This window comes from Desmodus rotundus, chromosome 2 (genome assembly GCF_022682495.2).
Source record: "Desmodus rotundus isolate HL8 chromosome 2, HLdesRot8A.1, whole genome shotgun sequence".
Taxonomy (NCBI): Eukaryota; Metazoa; Chordata; class Mammalia; order Chiroptera; family Phyllostomidae; genus Desmodus; species Desmodus rotundus.
In genome coordinates this window covers 42,566,407-42,584,839 of record NC_071388.1, presented here as the reverse complement: position 1 = coordinate 42,584,839, position 18,433 = coordinate 42,566,407, and the positions used below count along the sequence as shown (strand labels likewise).

At 53.1% G+C, this 18,433-nt stretch overlaps 2 protein-coding genes across 9 annotated transcripts in view; one reads left to right on the top strand and one right to left on the bottom strand.

Annotated features, from left to right (window-relative positions):
• Window positions 1-3,162: 3,162 nt before the first annotated feature.
• MAP6D1 (MAP6 domain containing 1) lies at window positions 3,163-14,692 on the top strand. 2 transcript variants are annotated; one of them, XM_053918136.1, is made up of 3 exons: window positions 3,163-3,599; window positions 10,428-10,545; window positions 11,110-14,692. In XM_053918136.1, exons 1-3 carry the CDS (start codon window positions 3,220-3,222, stop codon window positions 11,188-11,190), a joined length of 579 nt encoding a protein of 192 aa, XP_053774111.1. In that variant the 5' UTR covers window positions 3,163-3,219; the 3' UTR covers window positions 11,191-14,692. The 2 variants fall into 2 exon arrangements, with proteins under 2 accessions (XP_053774111.1, XP_053774112.1); XM_053918137.1 differs by having other exon boundaries at window positions 10,428-10,570.
• The window catches only part of YEATS2 (YEATS domain containing 2), an 85,310-nt gene continuing 81,564 nt past the window's right edge, over window positions 14,688-18,433 (bottom strand). For 6 of the 7 annotated variants that reach the window (XM_045198560.2, XM_053918135.1, XM_045198578.2 and 3 more), the window contains one exon: window positions 14,688-16,553. In XM_045198560.2, coding sequence (XP_045054495.2) covers window positions 16,445-16,553 — 109 coding nt within the window. In that variant the 3' untranslated portion in view covers window positions 14,688-16,444. The remainder of the gene's footprint in view (window positions 16,554-18,433) is intronic. The other variant, XM_053918134.1, reaches the window with a different exon arrangement.

Here is an 18,433-nt window from a genome sequence, read left to right as displayed (position 1 = left end):
GGTCTGAAACAACAGCTGCAGTATTTTCTAAATGTTCTGTAATGTTTCCTAGCAATGAGTGACATAAAAAAAAAAGCTTTTTTTAAGGTTTTTGCTTCTAGGTTAAAATTGTAGCTTAATTAAGACTTGGATAAATTCAGACTTGAGTCTGAGCCTAATTGCATCTTACATTTGAAAACGAACGTTCTTTGCACTGAAACATCTTCTGACGTAGCAGACAGTGGCCGTCATAGTTAGCTTCACTTTCGTGGAAATAACTTGCCTTCATGATTGTGAAGTATTTCTAGGAAACGCAATTTGAGAATTTAAGTTTTAAGTGGATTTACAGGAGAGTTCTTAGTGTTTTAGTGCCTCCAAAGGTTAGACCAAACGGTCACCTTGTGCTGGAGAGCAGTCGGGGCCCTGGCTCGCAAGGCTCTGGGCACGGAGCGTGGGGCTGTGTGAGGCTGTGGGAGACCTCACACAGTGCGGACAGCTGGACGGCGGCCTGTCCCCAGGGCACAGGAGTTGTCCAGGATTGGGCATTTCTTCACATCTTTTCCCATCTGACTGTCCAGGATTGGGCATGTTTTTCCAAGTCTTTTTCACTCTACTGTGAGGTACCAGTATTCTTACCAGACAGAGGATTCTGCTCTAAACCAATGTCACTCCCAGGAGAGAGAATTTTTTTAACCCAGTCCCCATTTTGCCTGGGAGGAACCAGGGCAGTCCTGTGTGGGAACTGCCCAAGGCCACTCTGCTGTGCTCTGACGTTTTGGAGTAGGATGCTAGCAACACTGACGTCCAGATGAGGCAAAAAGTGTTTTCAGAGAGAGGGTGGGAGGCTGAAATCAGGGGCGTGTCACAGGGAGCCCAGAATGAAACGCAGGCTTGCCAGGGGCAGACGAGGAAACGGTCTATGGAGACCTGTCTCTTCTCCCTGCTCTGTGATGCTTAGGGGAGGAGCATTAGGGAATCGAGTCCCTAAAGCACCTCTCTCCATGACATCCCTCGATGCTGGAGCCATGGAACAGCCGAGTACCGTCTTCCCCACAAGAGGCCTTGGGAGGCAGCACCCAGCCGTGGAAGCATCAGCCTTACTGTCCACAGTTTTGGCAATTGCCCCATCTCCCCTGTTTGCCCACTAGGGTATTTTACTTTCTCCTTTCAGCTTCTCTGCTGACACTTGATCACCCCAAGGAGGTGTTCTGTCTGGCTCCTCTGACCTCTTCAGTGTGGCACCCCCAGGAGTGCACCCTTTGCCGCTCTCTTCCCCGCCCACTGCAGCTTCAGTCATCATCGTGAGCGTGTTTCCTGAGCTCTGAACTCCCCAAGTGAACATCTCCATACACTGACTCAATAAGTGTGTCCGCTAGGTGTGTGCCAGGTGTGTGCCAGGTGCTGGGCCCACTGTGCCAGCACCTCAAATGTAACTGCTGGCTCAAGGAGCAACGCCACCGATGGGAACAGGAAACCCAGAAGCCATTCTAGATTTTCCTCTCACCTTGTATTTCCGGAATGCAGCCCCTCCTCTCCACTCCCCCGGCCGCACCTTAGTTCAGCCCCTTGTCTCTAACCGGGACTGTTGAGACTGCTCCAGCTGGTCTGTAAAATGTCCTTGTACTTTTCCATATGGCCACAGAGTGCTCAAAACACCAGTCATTCCCGATTGTCACCTGTGAGAGACTTTTAAGGCTACCTAGGCCCTCTGTTGTCTGGCCTCTGCTGCCTCTGCCTGAAGCCTTATCCCTTGGTACCCTGCATTCCTGAAGGCCAATTACTCTCCCTCACCCCACGCAGGGGGAGTCCAGGCGCCCAGCAGCGCCTTTCACTCTTCCTGGCTTGCTCTATCCAGTTCTATCACACTGGTTTTCCTGTCTGACGCCCCCTACACCGTGAACTTCCTGAAGGCACCCAGCATTGCTCCAGGCACTTGTAAGCGCCCTTTGTTGTTTGATGAACGAGGTAAACACTAGAAGAGCTGCTTTTTTTTGGTTATTGGTTCCTCCCCTGCATGACTGAGTATTTTAGTCACCAAATCTAGGTGGCTAACTTCAGGGCCCGGTACAGAGGTCACACACAGGCAGCTGGCCCGCCAGGAGAGCAGCTGTATCTCCCACTGTCTTCACAGCATGCTCTTGCCAGGGCAGCCGTTGTGTCACTTTGCCGTGACTTCAGGCTCAGACAGGCAGTGGTTTGGAAGAGGAATGGCGTTGTCACTGTGGGGGCTGTAGTGCAGCCCTCTCTGAGGTGCAACACATTGGTTACCATCCAACTATGTGCTTGAAATGGAGCAACCAGCGCTGTTTCATTAGCGTTATTAGTGTAATTGGTCTGCGGTGCACACGGAGGCCACGCGTCAAATATTCAGGAAACCTCTGGTACTCGCATGCAGTAGACTGACCCCTTAGCCTGCAGAGTTACCCAAATTTAGCTTTGCAATAAAACAAGAATGTAGGTTCAGGAGGGAAGAGAACATTCGTAGTAGCATCACTAGTGGCCAAAAATTTGTGGCAGTTTTATGAACTAAATAAAGCCTACCGTGCTTTAAAATTAGAACCCCTGGGAAGGCCGGTTGAGGGCTAATGCCAATTCTAAGTGAAAACCGATTGGCTGTCACAAATTAGCGTTGTAAAGGCAAATAATTGGGTGACTCACCTGCTGATGCAAACACGTGTTCTCTGGGAAGCATGGCCCCAAGTTTTCCCTGTGACCCCCTCATCGCTGCACCTGCCCTGAGTGACTGCGAGTCTCCGCGGTGCAGCCTGGCACAAACGCGGCAGCCACGGATGGTCCCCGAGAAAAACACCCGCGCGGAGGCGGAGGCAGGCTGTCCCGAGAGCTGACTGAGGTTGATCCACAAGGATCTCACCCTCCGACCCTCGCCCTCCGAGTAGCCAGGCCTGATTTATAAGATAACATTTAGGAAACTTTGGATTAGATTATGAAACATCTAAAAGTTGGACCCTTGTCAATGCCTCCAGGCGGTTTCGTCTCCCCCATTCCCCGCTTCTTCACCCTTCCGGTCGCGTGCTCTTCCTGGCCCTCGCCCCGCTCCAGCTGTGCACACCCGGGTCCCAACCCCCACCCCGGGCTGTCACCCAGTCCTCCCCCCTCCCACCTGGCCACCCCCCGCCGAGGGGCGGCGCTACGGCGGCGCTGGGGGACCGCGGGGGCGGGGATGCCAGGCAGGGGCGGCGCGGCCGGAGCCGGGAGCCGAGCGGCGGGCGCGGGGCCGGCATGGCGTGGCCCTGCATCAGCCGCCTCTGCTGCCTGGCGCGGCGCTGGAACCAGCTCGACCGCTCGGACGTGGCGGTGCCTCTGACCCTGCACAACTACTCAGACCTCGAGAGCGAGGAGCCGCGCGCGAGCGGTGTCGCCTCGCGCACCGGCGCGTCCCCCGCAGGCATCCGGGACCCCGGCCGGGACGTGCCGCTCACTCAGTACCAGCGGGACTTCGGCGCCTGGCCCGCACCCGCCAGGCCCAGAGATGCGACCCAGGGGCGCAGGCCGGGGGCGGGCGGCCGCAGGGGCAAGTCCCCCGCCTCCCCTGTCCGGGGGATCTACGTGCTCCCCATCAGCGATGCGGACGCCCCTGCAGCAGCGACCACGTCGTACAGGTATGGGGGCCGGGAGCCGTGAGGACTAGGATGGATGGGTGCGAGGGGGAGCTCGGAGCCCTCATCCCACACGACTTCGAGAGCGGCGGGCGGCCTCGAAGGTCATCCCCTGTGGTCCGTGGGCGCGGCAGGCGTCTCCTTCGCTGCTCCCTGACCGGCCTCAGAGTGAATGAGCGAGCACCTCTGCTAACGCGGAGCTCACGACCTCACTCCCGGCCCGCTCCCTCGCTGGGCCGCACCGAGTCAGAAAGCCCGTCTTCGATTGAGTTAAAATCTGCTTCCCCTTAACTTCCACCAGGTGGGCCCAGCCGTAGGAGCGGTGCGCGCAGGCGGACCGCCTGAGCTCCCTCTGGTGGTCCCCTGGGGATCCCACTGATGAGGCCGCTGACCTGGCTTTCACTGAGGACAGGTTTGCGGGTCCTCCCCACGCACAGCGCCCCCCAGCTCGGCCCCTGGACACCTGAGGGCTTTCTCCCTTCTTCCATTGCAAAACTCGGACATACTCACTGTAGAAAAATTGGAAATTACAGAAATAAGTCCACCCCAATCTGGTAGTTCCTTTTACCAGGGGTGTTCTACCTGTGGCCTGCGGGCTGCGTGCAGCCCAGGACGTCTGTGAATGTGGCCCAACACAAAATCTTAAATTTATGAGATTTTTTTGTGATTACGTGCCACAATGTATTTAATGTGTGCCCCAAGGCAACTTCGCTTCTTCCAGTGTGGCTCAGAGACGCCAAAAGTTTGGACACCCCCGAGGAATCCATCCTAACATGTATTTGAATGCGTATTCATTTATAATTATCACAGGGTTAGCTTCTTACTGTATATGTTGTGGATGTCTGTCCGTGCTTCTAGATGTTCTTCCACAACATGATTTTTAATAGATGTGAAGTATTTTATCCTATAGATATGCATCTGTCTATCTAAATACTATTAATCTAATGTCATGCTATTGAATATTCTAATCTGGGGCTATTACAAACACTAGTCCTTTGGTCCAGTTACTTCACTTCCAGGATTTTCCCTATGCGTGGTGGAGCTAAGGAATATAAGTTGTGTTGCAACATTGTGCAGCAAAAGGCGCAAACAACCCTACTGTCTTGCTGACGGAGGGGACTGGTTAATTACAGCTCCGCCATAGGATGGGCCACTGGGAAGCCCAGGTGCACTGATCGCAGAAGCTCTCCAATGGGTCCACACCGAGCCCTGGCCAGGGAGCTCAGCTGGTTAGGGTGCTGTCCCCATTCCCACGGTTGCAGGCTCAATCCCGGTCAGGGCACACACGAGAATCAACCAATGAATGCATAAGTGAGTGAACAACAGATCGATGTTTCTCTCTCTCTCTTCCTTTCTCTAAAACCAATAAATAAAAGTTTTTAAAAAATAGGTCCAGATCAAACCAGCAACATGCAAAATAGCATGCCTACTACTATTTGCCTTTTCAGAAGGGGTATTGACATACACATATCTGCACGTATCTACTCGAATAAGCATGGGATAGCTCTGGATGAATGGCAACCTTTGAGCGAGAGGTAGAGGGGCGAGGAGGGTGGATCCTGCCCAGGGAGGAAAGAGACGGAGTGACTTTTCTCTCTACTCTATCTCTTGGACCATTACCTTAAAAAAAAAATGTACAGGTGTTACCTTTAAAAATAAACAATTTTTTAGAAAAAAATTACTTCTCTGTTAAGCACCCTTATAGCTAAATCTTTACTCCTGTCATAATTTCTTTAGTATAAATTCCTACCTGTGGAATTAAAGGGTAAAGAGGTATGAACTTTCCACCTCAGTTTTAGTTTTTTAAAATTAATTATTTTTAAATTTTAATTATTTTATTGTTGTTCAAGTACAGTTGTCTGCCTTTACCCCCCCACTCCCCCCCCACCACAACCATCCCCACCTCCCTCCCCTGCTTCCACCCCCTTGGTTTTGCCCATGTGTCCTTTATAGTTGTTCCTGAAAACCTTCCCCCCTCTCCTCCCGTTATCTCCTCCTACCTCCTGTCTGGTTACTGTCAGATTGTTCTTAATTTCAATGTCTCTGGTTATAGTTAGCTTGCTTGTTTGTTTTGTTGATTAGGTTCCATTACAGGTGAGATCATATGGTATTTGTCCCTCACCGACCGGCTTATTTCACTTAGCATAATGTTCTCCAGTTCGATCCATGCTGTCTCAGTTTAGTTTCGAATCAACTATACTGAGCTACAATTCCCAGACAGTAAAATCCATCCACTCTAAGTGTACAGCTGGGTGACTTTTGTGTAAGCCTGGGCACCACCCCCATTATCAAGGCATGTAGAACATTCCTTCTCCCCAGAGGCTCCTTCCTGGGCCTGCAGTTTTTAAGAACTTGATAGGGCCCTGGCTGGTGTGGCTCGGAGGATTGAGCACCAGCCTGCAAATGGAAAAGTCGCCTGTTCGATTCCCTGTCAGGGCACATGCCTGGGTTGTTGGCTGGGTCCCCAGTTGGGGGCATGAGAGAGGCAACCAATTGATGTTTCTCTCACACATCAAGTTTCTCTCCCTCTCTCTCTCCCTCCCTTCCCCTCTCTAAAAAATAAATAAATAAAATCTTTTAAAAATGGACTTGATAGGGACTGGTTATTGCAGGGCGGGTGTGTGTTAAGGGGCATATGCTCTCCCTTGTGGGGGTGTTGGGGGCAAGGCAGGAGGGGTCGGTTCTGGCTGCTGCACCCACGGCCCTGAGCAGGCCGGAGGGGCCTGAACGGTGAGGCCTGGAAGGCCAAGGTCCTGGGTGTGCAGCGCCTTCCCATGGCTGATGTTCTCGGAGCCAGGAGCAGGACAAGGGGTGGTGCGCTCAGGGTGCAGGTCCAGCTCAGGGAGGGATGCGCGTTCTAGTAATGAGAACTGGCGATGGGGCTGCTGCCTCATGTGGTGCTGAGCTCCCCTCACTGGGATGTTCAAGCGAAGGCCAGGCTTCAGAAGTGGCCCCTCACCCGTGGGGAGCAGATGGTGGGTCTGAACGTCCCACTGGTCCTCCCAGATCCAGCGACACTGGCGGCACTAATAATCGTTCTTCTTAGCATGTCCTGGGCGCCAGGCTCAGGACTCCCCTGGGACTATCTCCCCGGGACTTCGCAGTGACCCTCTGGAATCAGCTCAGTTCTTGCTGGCCCCATGTCACAGATGAGGGACTTGAGCAGCTGGCACACGCCCCTGCAGAGCAGGCAGTGGGACCTGATGTGGCTCACCTTGACCAATTTTTTAAAAAAAGATATTATTTTTTTATTTTTAGAGAGAGGGGGATGGAAAAGGAATGAAACATCAGTGTGAGAGAGAAACATCGATCAGTTGCCTCTGGCATGCCCCCAGCCAGGGATCCGGCATGCCACCACGGGCATGTGCCCTGACCGGGAATCGAACCAGCGACCCCTCTGTTTGCAGGACAACGCCCAACCCACTGAGCCACGCCAGTCAGGGCTCGGAGACCAAATTTGCAGCCCCCGCATGTTATCCCCTAAGATGCTGCCTCCTCTGAGTCACTTGGTTTTTGAACTGTGTCCTGCAGCGGTGGCCCCACTTTCTGCTGTATGAACCTGGTGGGACGCTTGGCCTCTCTGCCCCTTTCCTCACCTGTGAAGCAGAAATAGCAAGAGCTTGGCTTCCTGGTCCCTGAACTCCTACAGAGACACAGTACCACTGCCACACTTGCTCCCCCCGCACCAGGCCAGCTGGCCTCTGTCCCAGCTCTAGCCTGGCCTGAGCGATCTTTCCTGCCTGCCTTCCTGCAAGATGCACCTGAACTAAGTGAGCTGTTCCCCCACAGTGTCAAGAGCAGTCATGGCCACTGCACCCAGCAGGTCCTGCCCGGCCTGGCCCCTGGTCTCCACATGAGAAATGACCTGCCTCACTTGCTGGGCCACATGGGCACAGTGGGTCCTGCCCACAGCCAGCCCGCTGCCTCCTCCTGAGCAGCCCTTCTCAGATCCTCCCCCTGGAATTCTGTGCCTGCTGGTCAGCACCTCGGGCCCAGGTCTAGCACCACCCACTTCTAGAAGAGCTCCTTCCTCAGTCATCTCCCCGTTCCCTCCCTGCGGGAGTGGCGGAAGGGCCAACTGTGAAGTGCCAAAGCCTTGACTCCCAGGTCTCCCAGCGCCCACCGTGAAGGCTCACACTTGTGGTGTGATCAGTAGCCCGCTTTCCAGCCGAGGGAATGAAGGCTCTGAGAGGTTAAGGGATTTGTTTGAAGCCACGTTGAGCTGAGAATCAGGCCTTCGGACCCTCAGCCCAGGGCTCTCTGAGTGGCCCAGGGTGGCCTGCTGCCCTCAGTAGGAGGGATGGCAGCCCTCGGGGTCACACTGAGGCCCACATGAGGTGGGCAGTGGTAGTAGGGTCTGCTTGGGTAGGGGAGACACAGTGGCCTTGGCTAGTCCTACTTTTTTTTTTTTTTTATTTACCTTTAGAAAGAGGGGAAGGGAGGGAGAGAAACAGTGACCGGCCGCTTCTTGCATGCCCCCAATCCAGGACGTGTCCTGGCCAGGAATTGAATTGGTCACCTTTTGGTGCGCAGGCCAGCAGTCAGTCCACTGAGCCACACCAGCCAGGGCAGTCCTACATTTTTACTATCTTTTTTTTAAGATTTAAAAATGTTATTTATTTATTCTTAGAGAGAGGGTAAGGGAAGGAGAAGGAGAGGGACAGAAACATCAGTGTGTGAAAGAAACATTGACTGGCTGCCTCTTGCACACACACAACTGGGGACCGGCCCACAACCCAGGTATGTGCCCTGACTGAGAATCGATCCGACGTTTCACTTTACGAGATGAAGCCCATCCGAACTACACTGGTCGGGGCTCTTACCTTCTTGACCAGAGCCATTAGCCTGCCTGCCTTTCTCCTGAGCAGTCCACAGGTGCTGCTGATTCTATCTTTGGTCCCTTCTATGTCTCTGCTGCAGCCCCCTCTCACCGGGGCTCCAGCCCCAGCCCGCTCCGGCAGCAGCCACAGGCACGGCTCTAGCCCCTGGCTCTGGTTGCTTCCTGCTCTGGGACGCCCGCAGCCACCCTGGGGCAGCAGCTTGGGATGCCAAGCCCAAGGCCCCACTCAGTTTGGGGACAGAAGGGCACACGCAGGGGAGGATCTGCTTCCCCAGGAGAAACAGAGCAGCAGATGGCTCAGGCGTCTGGTCTTTGGAACCTTGCAGCCTCAGGAGCAAAAATGATCTACTGGGGCCCGGGCCGGCCCAGCTCGCCTCCTGGCGCCCAGACAGCGGCTCCCTGCACGCGCAGCCCGCCCCGTGCAGCCCAGCCGTGCCACTGACCAGGAGAAAAGGCGGCTTTGTTGACCTCAGGGCCCGAAACCCAACCGGAGCTGTGGGTGGGATGAGACGGGAGCGGATCCAGCCCACGTGTGGGTGCTGTTCCAGCCAGCTGGACACTTTCCCACAGAACATGGCCTCGACCAGGTGCTCTGGTGGACACGGCAGGTCTCTGCCTTCCTGAGCTCACCAGCTAGTCGTGGAGTCGATACGAGTAAAATAGGTCTTTTTCGCTCAGAGGAACTGAGGAGGTAAGTCTTCCTCACAAGAACGCTACTCCGAGGGCCGGAGCGGAGTGGGCGGCCTCCCAGTGGCCGCTGCCCCGGAGCCAGCCTGCCCGGTTGCGCACCAACGCTGGAGTGCGGGGCCCTGCAAACCAGCCAGAGCGTCTTGTAGGTTTTTGTCGTGGCCACTGTGATTTATTCTCTTTTGAAGCAGTTAATAAGACAAATTATTAAAAACTAAACATAACATTGAGCCTTATTTTCCTTCTCACTGGCAAGCAGGTACGGAGGGCTTTGCTGTGCTGGGCGCTGTCCGGGCCAGCACCTCCTCAGGACGTAGGGCCATCAGCGATCGGTGTTGGAAGTGAGCGACCTTCACTGGTTCCGGGCCTCTAAGGCTCCCTGAAAGTGGCCCGGGGACAATATAGGGAGCACCAGAGGGAAGGGCTGGGTGGGACCTTTGTCTCTGAGGCCCTGCACCCACCAGGTGCTTATAATTTAGGACGAAGACGATCCAGGTGCTGAGCTCCTTCCTAACTCCCTGCCGCAGCGGCCCGAGCCAGTTGCTCACCTGCAGCAGGGAGTTCAGTTTCCCCCATTTAATTGTGGGTGGAGGGGCTCGGGCCAGGCGAGCAGACTTCACAATGGTGGGGGAGCGGGGGAGCCGGGGAGCGGGAGGACTGGGCCGGTCAGTTAGATGAGCTTTCTCTAGAGAAGTGGCTCTGCCTAGGGAGTGCACCTCCTCTGCCGGTTTTGTTTTTAAGATTTTTATTTTAGGGAGGTGGGAAGGGGCAGAGGGAGAGAAACATCGATGTGAGAGAAGTACATGGATCAGTTGTGTCTCGCATGCCCCCTACTGGGGACCTGGCCTGCAACCCAGGCAGGTGCCCTGACTAGGAGTCGAATCTGTGACATTTGGTTTGCAGGCTGGAGCTCACTGGGCCACACCAGCCAGGGCTGTTTTGTTTTTAAATAGGTATATTGATTTTAGAGCGAAGGGAAGGAGAGTGCGAGCATGTGACATAGATGTGAGAGAGAAACACTGATTAGTTTCCTCCTATCCACACCCCGACTGGGAATCAAACCCCCAGCCTTTTGGTTTACAGGATGATGCTCCAACCAACCGAGTCAAATCGGCCCGGGCTCCTAGTTGTTTTTGTAAAGAGAAAAAGGAGCACCTGGAGCCGAAGCAGGATTTCAGCAGTGGGCACACTGCTGAATATCCAAGAATATTCCGAGAGGCACTGGGCAAGGGCAGTGGCCCCTGCGTGGTCAGGGGACGGGTGGCTGACGCTGTGTGAGGTTGTGACCATGTTCTCTGCTCCAGACAGGAATTCCAGGCCTGGACTGGGGTGAAGCCGTCAAGATCCACAAAGGCAAAACCCACCACGGTTATCACAACCCACAGCTCCGGATGGGACGGCAGCCCTGGGGCCAGCTTCCAGGTCAGCCAGAAGCTGGTGCTGCAGGGTGAGGGGCTGGGCACCTGGCTGCAGGGGGTTTGGGGACAGGCCTTTTCCTGGATGCGGGCTAGGAGTCAGATTTAACGGTGTAAAATGGTGTTATGGCCGGGGCAGTAGGCCCTGAGCACCCAATCCTCCCTGCAACAAACGGTAAAGCAGGGCCTTCTTTGTAACCGGCCACGCGGGTCTCTCCCTAGCGCTGGCTCTCGGGGGAGTAGGGTCTCTCTCCCTCCTACGTCCCAGCCTTTCCCTTGGCCACTGGGCAGTAGTGACAGGCCTTTGTGTAAGAGAAGAGAAGATAGAGGGAGGTGAGGACCATTCAGCTTCCTGATTCCACCCCAAGGCGGCTTCAGGGAGCAGAATGGAAGGTCCATGTGCCATGTGTGACCTGCTAATGCAGTGACCTGCCCACGGCGGAGGGTCCTCCTCGGACCCTCAGGTTAGTAGTCTCAGTTCCTGGAAGACAAAGGGGAATTACTTTCCTGGAGCCCGGGGAGGGGAAGTGGAGGAGGCCCAGTGACACGTGGCTGCATTTTGTTTTTCCAGGTGCCTGAGGCAAGGAAGAAGTTCGCTCCTAACCCCTCAGCCATTTTTCAGGCTTCAGCTCCCCGGATCCTCCACGTGTGACAGCCCAGCAGCGAGGGGTGCCACTGGGGCAGGGCGGGGGTCAGAACCACTGTGCCGGGACACTGTGGCGGGAGCTCCGACGGACAGTCCCCTGCTGTTGGAGGGGAAGGGTCTGTCTTTCTCCCCGTGGGCACCGCCCCTCCAAGCTGCCGCCAGGCTGCAGCCTGTGCAGAGCAGGCACAGACACGGCACCGCCAGGCTCAGCTCTGGACCTCAACCATCCTCTTCTTCCTCGAAGAAGGAAGTGTGCGGAAGGCTTCCAGTCTTTTTAAATCGCCTTTTTTAGACACCCCTGTTTTTAAATCTGAAGAACTTGAGGACCAATTCTGTTGTGAACTGAACTGGTTGGTCCAGGGGGGCCGAAGCATATGGACGTAGCACGTCCTTGACAGAACCAGTCGCGTGCTCTTTGTTCTCCCAGGCTGCATGAGAATGTTGTAACCTATGGCAACCCAAGGGAATGAATGTCCTTGGATATTCCTACAAATGGCCCCCACACGTTCAAGTTGTAGAAGAAATCTTACGTTATCACCTGCATGTGATTCATAATAATCAGGAAGTAATTTCCGAAAGGAGAGAGTACCAATCACAGGGTTTCAATTTCAGTAATTTAGGGCCAAGGTCCCTTATGTCTTAACAACGTATCAGCATTTCTCGGGCTGAGTGCTGGAAGTGGCGAACCACCGAACGCCACTCCCGTCGTGCGAGGTTTCTGAGCCCCACATCCTATTACCACCAATTCGTTTTTCTTCCTCTTGGTAATTTGAAGGAAACTACCATCCTCACTTTCCTAAAAAAAGCTCCCAATTCTTAGAGACCACCGCATCAGCCTCAGTCCCTGAAAGACCAACCTTGACCACCCAGCCCGCCCGCTACAGTGACCGGGAGCTCACTGCCTGTTGAGGAGGCAGCGCAGTCTCTTTGGAAAGCTCTCCCCTTTCTCTGAAGCCCCACCAGCGCAGCGTGGGGAACGAGCCTGGTCCCCTTACACGGCAGCCCTTCAAACACTTGGGAGGAGTTTATGTCCCTTCTTAAAGATCAGAGGCACAGCTTAGGCCAATTTTGGTTAAGAAAACTCGAGGATTTCCCTTTGGATCTGTGTCCCTCTCCAGCCCACGAGTGGCTTCTGGAGCACGCACTTAAGCCATAAAAAAGAGGTGGCATTCGGGTCTCAGAACCATCTCAGAGTGGGGGTGGGGCTGTTTCCAGCTCAGGCCGCAAAGGGGGCAAACCCGCCGAGGTGCTAGTGCTGGCAGGCACGGCCCTTGCCCTCATTCCAGCAAAGGAAATGAATGCTGAGAATATAGGGAAGGGAAAGCCAAAACCATATGCTTACAGAGTTCTATTCTTCCAGACCTCACTGGCTTATGTTTCTGAGATACTGCCTGCTGGGCATTCTGTGGGACGTGAACACATTAACTGAACAATCTCGGATTTTACTAACGTGCAAAAATGCACTGTTTCAATTTCTTGTTCAATTCTTTAATTATAAACAAGCACCTTCTCCTACGACTTCCTTCATCCTCCCCATGGTAATAAGGACTGTAAGTCTCAGCTGCTGCTATCCCCGGAGGCTTGTTAAGCCTGAGAACGCTTGCTTTGGGCTGCAGTCCACATTGGTGTGGTGTTACCTGCAGTCCTTCACAAAACCCACCAACCTCGCCTGTCACACTCCCCCCATGTGTCCCCACCCTCAGGAGCCTAGGGTAAGACAACTGTCTGAAGGTCTTGGACTCTGATCTTGCCTTCTCTGCTCATTCACTGTGAGCAGTTTAAGCTTCTGTTTCCTATCTGCACAATGAGGCTAATACCCCTACCTCGCTAAGAAAACCCTTGTTTAGGTGCAGGGTGCTTAGTAATCGGCCAACAGAGCACAGCTGTGGGCACTTCTTTCCTGCCCAGGCACCCCTCCCCCGGTTCCCAGGGAGCCCGCTCTGTTCTCATGCCTTGCTCCATCTACTCCAGTGCCCCCGCCACAGCCCCTCTCATTAGACCCTGCCCAGCACACCGCCCACCTGGCAGTGCCCTTCCCTACCCGGGAGACTGCCTGGGAAGCCTCTTCCTTCTTCTGCCATCCGGTCCATGGTCCACTGTATCCCAGCGGGGACGAGGCGGGCCTGCTCCATTCCCTGCTTAACCGCACGCCCAGAAACCTTTCTGGATGCACTAGGACAGGCAGCTTCTCAAACACCCCGACCTGGAAACCTTCCTCACTAGACCAAATTATTAGGTCGGGGTTCTGAAGAAACTGCCTCTCTCATTCTAGGTCTCAGAAAACACTAACACTGTGTTACTGTGTTATGCATCCCACACACATAACACACATTGATAGAGAAAGGCATTAGCATATGAATGGTGGTTATCCTTAAGATACAGATTTATGGGTAATTTTCCATATTTTACACCTTATCATTTACTAAAGTTCTATACAATAAGCATTTTTTGTATTTAATTCTGTAAAAGTTTTTAAAAAGAGAAAGTTCCACCTGTTAGCTGATTTCAGCCCAAAGAGCTCACCATTAACGACCCGAACCCCAAGCCAGCACCGCCAGCAGCCGCCTGTGTCACCGTGAGGCTGCACTGCCCACCCGGCCAGAGGGGACCCCCAAGATCCACCTGCATTCAGAAGAAGGTCCCTCATTTCTGCGCTCTGTGGTGCTTCAAACACAAAAAACCCATCACAAATATTAACACTTCCATTCCCACAATAATTCCAGGACTACAGGCCAGGTTCCAGAAAGCAGCTTTTGAGAAAGCCCAGCCCTGTTGGCAGGTGGCCCTGTAGCTCCTGCTGGGCAGAGGGGGGACCTCCCCTTTGAGCAGCCGCCCCTGCTGGCCCCAGGCAGCCAGCTCCTCCCGGCAGTAAGAGGGAGGCCCCAGTTAAGGTGCTGCCTGTGGCATGGATCTTAGCCTGCTCTGTGGCTCCTGTCAAAACTGGGGCTGAGACAATGTTCAGGGAGGGAGCCTAAGCCCCTATTATCCTTCCTCCCGTGACTCCCCTCCCTGCGGTTTGATGCTAAGTCTGGTCCCAAGAAAGCCGTGTGCCTGGTGCCTCCCAATGCCACCGCCTCCTCCGGAGGAGGCTTTCAAAGCCTTTAGTTTCTTCGTAAGGGTGGATACAGGAAGTCGTCACTCTCAAATGTTCGAGCATTTTTGGTAATTTTTTCAGCCATTATGGTGGCAGATGGTCAGAGAGGGACTGTCACAGGAGTAACTTCTTTAGGACGTAGGTACAGATCAATTCTATCTTGCCAGACAAACCAATGAGTTTGTCAAACAGGAGCTGTTGTTCCCTCTTTGCCTTGGCTCTGAGCTTAATTCAGTTTTCCTTTGTCCCAAGCTGACAAATCAGTATGTCCAAGGTCAACATGCACCTTCCCAAATTTTTCAGACTTTTACACATAAGTACCTGTATCTTTACCCCACCCTGGCTTTCCGACGTAATGTAAGAAGAGCCCCACCAATGTGTACATAGTGCTTCAAACTCAGAAAACCCATCACAAATACTAAAAGATTTATTGTAGGTATTTTTGTTTGTTACAGAATTATGTTACACGTTATGATACAAATACATTTGAAACATTAACACAAATGGAGATTAATTCATTTAATATTTCTTTTGCAAAAAGAAATTTCTTTAGGCTTCTACCCCTGCAGGACACCTGTTCCCATCCGGATGAAACCTCCCACCCCGCAGAGCTGCGGTGGCCCACTGCCGCGTGCACCTGTGCACCTGCCCACGGCCCTTGCCCGGGGCGTTCCTGCAGAGCCCAGCTGAGCCTTCACTACTACTTTGTCACCGAGCCAGGGTTCGCCCTTGCCTTACCCAGCAGCCTTCCTCCCGCACTGAAATTTTCGGATGCTGGATAAAGAGGGTGATTTCTCTTCCTGTCACTCCCTGCCTTCTTTCCCTGACAAACATCTACAGGACTGATGAAAACAAACTGTCACTTGGATAAGTTTCTTTAACTCTGACTCACAGGTTTCAAATGGTCTTTGAGCAGCTTCCTGACAGAATGAATTAATTCCTTTACTTCCACACAGACTGTGTTAGGAAGCCCGGGCCAGAGTCTCTTTAAATGGAACTGGACATCGTCCAGGTAGATGGCTAGCCTTCCTCCTCTCCAGTTCTCCCATTTCGGACACAATCCTTTCTCATGGCCTCTGAGCAGACACCCCTGTCTTTTGGCTTTAGCAGTCATTTGTCTACCTTTAAGGCACTCTCAACTGTTTTCTTTGAAACCCTTTCCTTTTTGCAAAAAACTTGAGAAGAACAGGACATGGACCCAAGGACAACCCCAGCAGGCCTGCTGCAGGAGCTGGCCCCGTACCCCAACACTGACCAGCAGCAGAAGCTCCTGCAGACCACGAAAACCAAACGGCGAGGGACAGCTCTCTACCAGGCACACGCACAGAGCTGGCACTAGTCTGCCAAGAGCCTGGCGTTTGTGGGTGTTGTCTACTATAAGACACAGTAAGTTTCCTGCTTGTAGTCAAACCTTTCCAGGCCAGGGCTGGGATCCATCCATCCCCTGACCTGCACTTGTCCATCCCGCATCTCTGAGGCTGGTTATAGTAGTGCTCCTGTGCTCTGTAAAAAAAAGTTACGCTCCGTCTGCAACCTCCCAGGCTTTTATGTTTTCCATACAACATCGCCATGTTCTGCCGCTGATGTACGTGGGCTGAGCGAAGCCCCGCACACCGTGGCCACCTGCCCCAGGCTGAAGCCTAGTCCTTCTCCAGACGTAACCAGGGCAATGGCAGGGGCTGCCTGCAACCCCAGCCCGCGGCATGGGTGAAGTCTCTAGCCTGCCAGATTCATGTTCTGCCTCCTGGAGGGAAACTTGGGCCAAAGGTGGCCCCACGAGGACACCCCGAGGAGAGAAGAACCTGAGACACACGGCCCAGCCCAGCTCAGGGAGCCTCTCGTGGAGCTGTATAGAGTAACGAATGCAAGCTGACAGAGCACGCACCCATAGCTTCACTCTGCAATCAGGAGACTGTCCTGAAGGCACCTGACATGGGAATGAACACTCTGGTAGTCACACTGCAATCAGGTGGAGGCAATGGGCTGGCAGCTGGGATGTTCTGAGGCACAGAAAACCACCCCCGTCTCCATACAGGAGTCATCGCGGTTCGAAGCTTCGGATACAGCTCCAGATCCTGCTCTGCCAGGGGCACCTTCCTGCCACTCACTGATCTTCATTCAGTATCAGCTCCAGATCCTGCTCTGCCAGGGGCACCTTCCTGCCACTCACTGATCTTCATTCAGTATCCCCATGTGCTTGTTTGTGAGGAAGTCCAGGAAAGGAATGTTGCAGATGGCCTGGTGAATATTACTCACTGTAATTTCTTTGGGTATCCTGGTCCAAAAAACAAAGGCTGTTAGGTGTGATTCTCTCAAGCATCTAGTAAGTTAAACAATTCATCTAAAGGACCATCTCCTGCACAGGCCCTGACACGAGGGGATAAGGGTGAGTGACAAGTGTGGTTTAGGATCACCTGGGGAAAGGAGTGGCCAGGTGCGTTCTCTCTCCCCTTCTCCTATTAATTCTTCGTGGGGGAGGATCTGGCCTACCCTCTTTAGTCAGCCTGATTCAGGGCTCAGAGCCATCTCCCCAGTCACAGGTGTGAGATGGATTTCAAGAAGTTGGTTGAATGATTAAGTAAAAAGATGCTGAGGATTGAGAAAAAGCAAAGTAAAGTGCAGAGCAGAACGACGATATTTCTGTAATTCAGCCTTAGTAGACTGAAAGCTGAGTCAAAGCCCACAGAACTCTGGGACTGTGTTTCCCATCTCTTGGTAAGATGGGAGATGGAGTTGTGCCAGGCCAAGTGTGATATCAAATGTTCTCATCAAAAGTACCCAAGTCCGTATTTAAGAAAAAGAAGATCGGGGAATGTGGGAGGGTGGGGGTGGGCAGGATGGAGTGGAGTGAAGGGGGGAAATGGGACAACTGTAATAGCATAATCAATAAATATATTTAAAAAAGATCAAAACTATGAACATTAAAACAACATACCACAACTATCAACAACTGAATCTAAAAAACAAAACCACAAACTAAGCAAACAACTAGAAGGGAACAGATTTACAGACAGGGAGATCACATGGAGGGTTATCAGTGGGGAGGGGGAGGGGAGAATGGGGGAAAAGGTGCAGGGATTAAAAAGCATAATTGGTAGGTACAAAATAGGGGGAGGTTAAGAATAGTATAGGAAACGGATAAGTCAAAGAACTTAAATGTACGACCCATGGGCATGAACTAAAGGGGGAATTGCTGGAGGGAAGGGGAGTACCGGGCAAAGAGGGGGCAAAGGGGGAAAAATTGGGACAGGTAATAGCACAGTCGATATAATACACCTGAAACAAATAAAGCGCCAAGCCCCTCGGCATCTCCGAATCAGGGCCATGGAGGCAGGCGGGCGCCACAGCAGGCGCTCGGCCTGCTCCCAGATCAAACCGCACAACAAGCAGCACTCCTGGAACTCCTCTGCTTCCCCTCCTTTCTCTTTTCTTTTTAAAAAGATTTTATTTATTTTTGGAGAGAGGGGAAGGTATGTAGAAAGAAAGGGAGAGGAACATCAATGTGAGAGAGAAACATCGATCAGCTACCTCTTTTAAGCGCCCTGACCAGGGACCAAACCCGCAACCCGGGAATGTGCCCCACCAGGAATTGTACTAAGGAGCTTCCGGTTTGCGGGACCACGCCCAACCAGCTGAGCCTCACTGGCCCTTTTCCGTAAAGGCCTCTTCTCACTGCTGGGTGGATCACGTTCCTGTGAAGCCGGACCGAATGTTCCTTTGACGCAGGCCTCTTTACGCCTGCAGGCACCACTGCAGCTTTATGAACGCATGACAGCCCTTCTGCACAGTGGGACACAATGTCTGTCCCCTGGGAAAGGACTGCCGGGATGTGGACACGGGCCTGCCTGTCTACTGTGCTTTCAGGGTCCAGGAAAAAGAGCAAAATTCAGTGTCCTTGCCGTTGATGACTAGAGAGGCAGTGAAGACAGTGGTGAGCCTGTGGGCTTTATAGCCGGTGACATCTGAGTGTGAAGCTAGGTTCTATCAAGTATTTGCTGGGAAAGCCAGACACAATCACCACAAAGTGGGGTTTCCCCATTGCTAACCAGGGACCATGAGTTTTGCGATGAAAAGCAACTTAGGTAATCTATGTGATGCCTGGCCCCAATGTCTGACACATAACGGACACTGTTATTATCTTTAAATGCAAAGAGC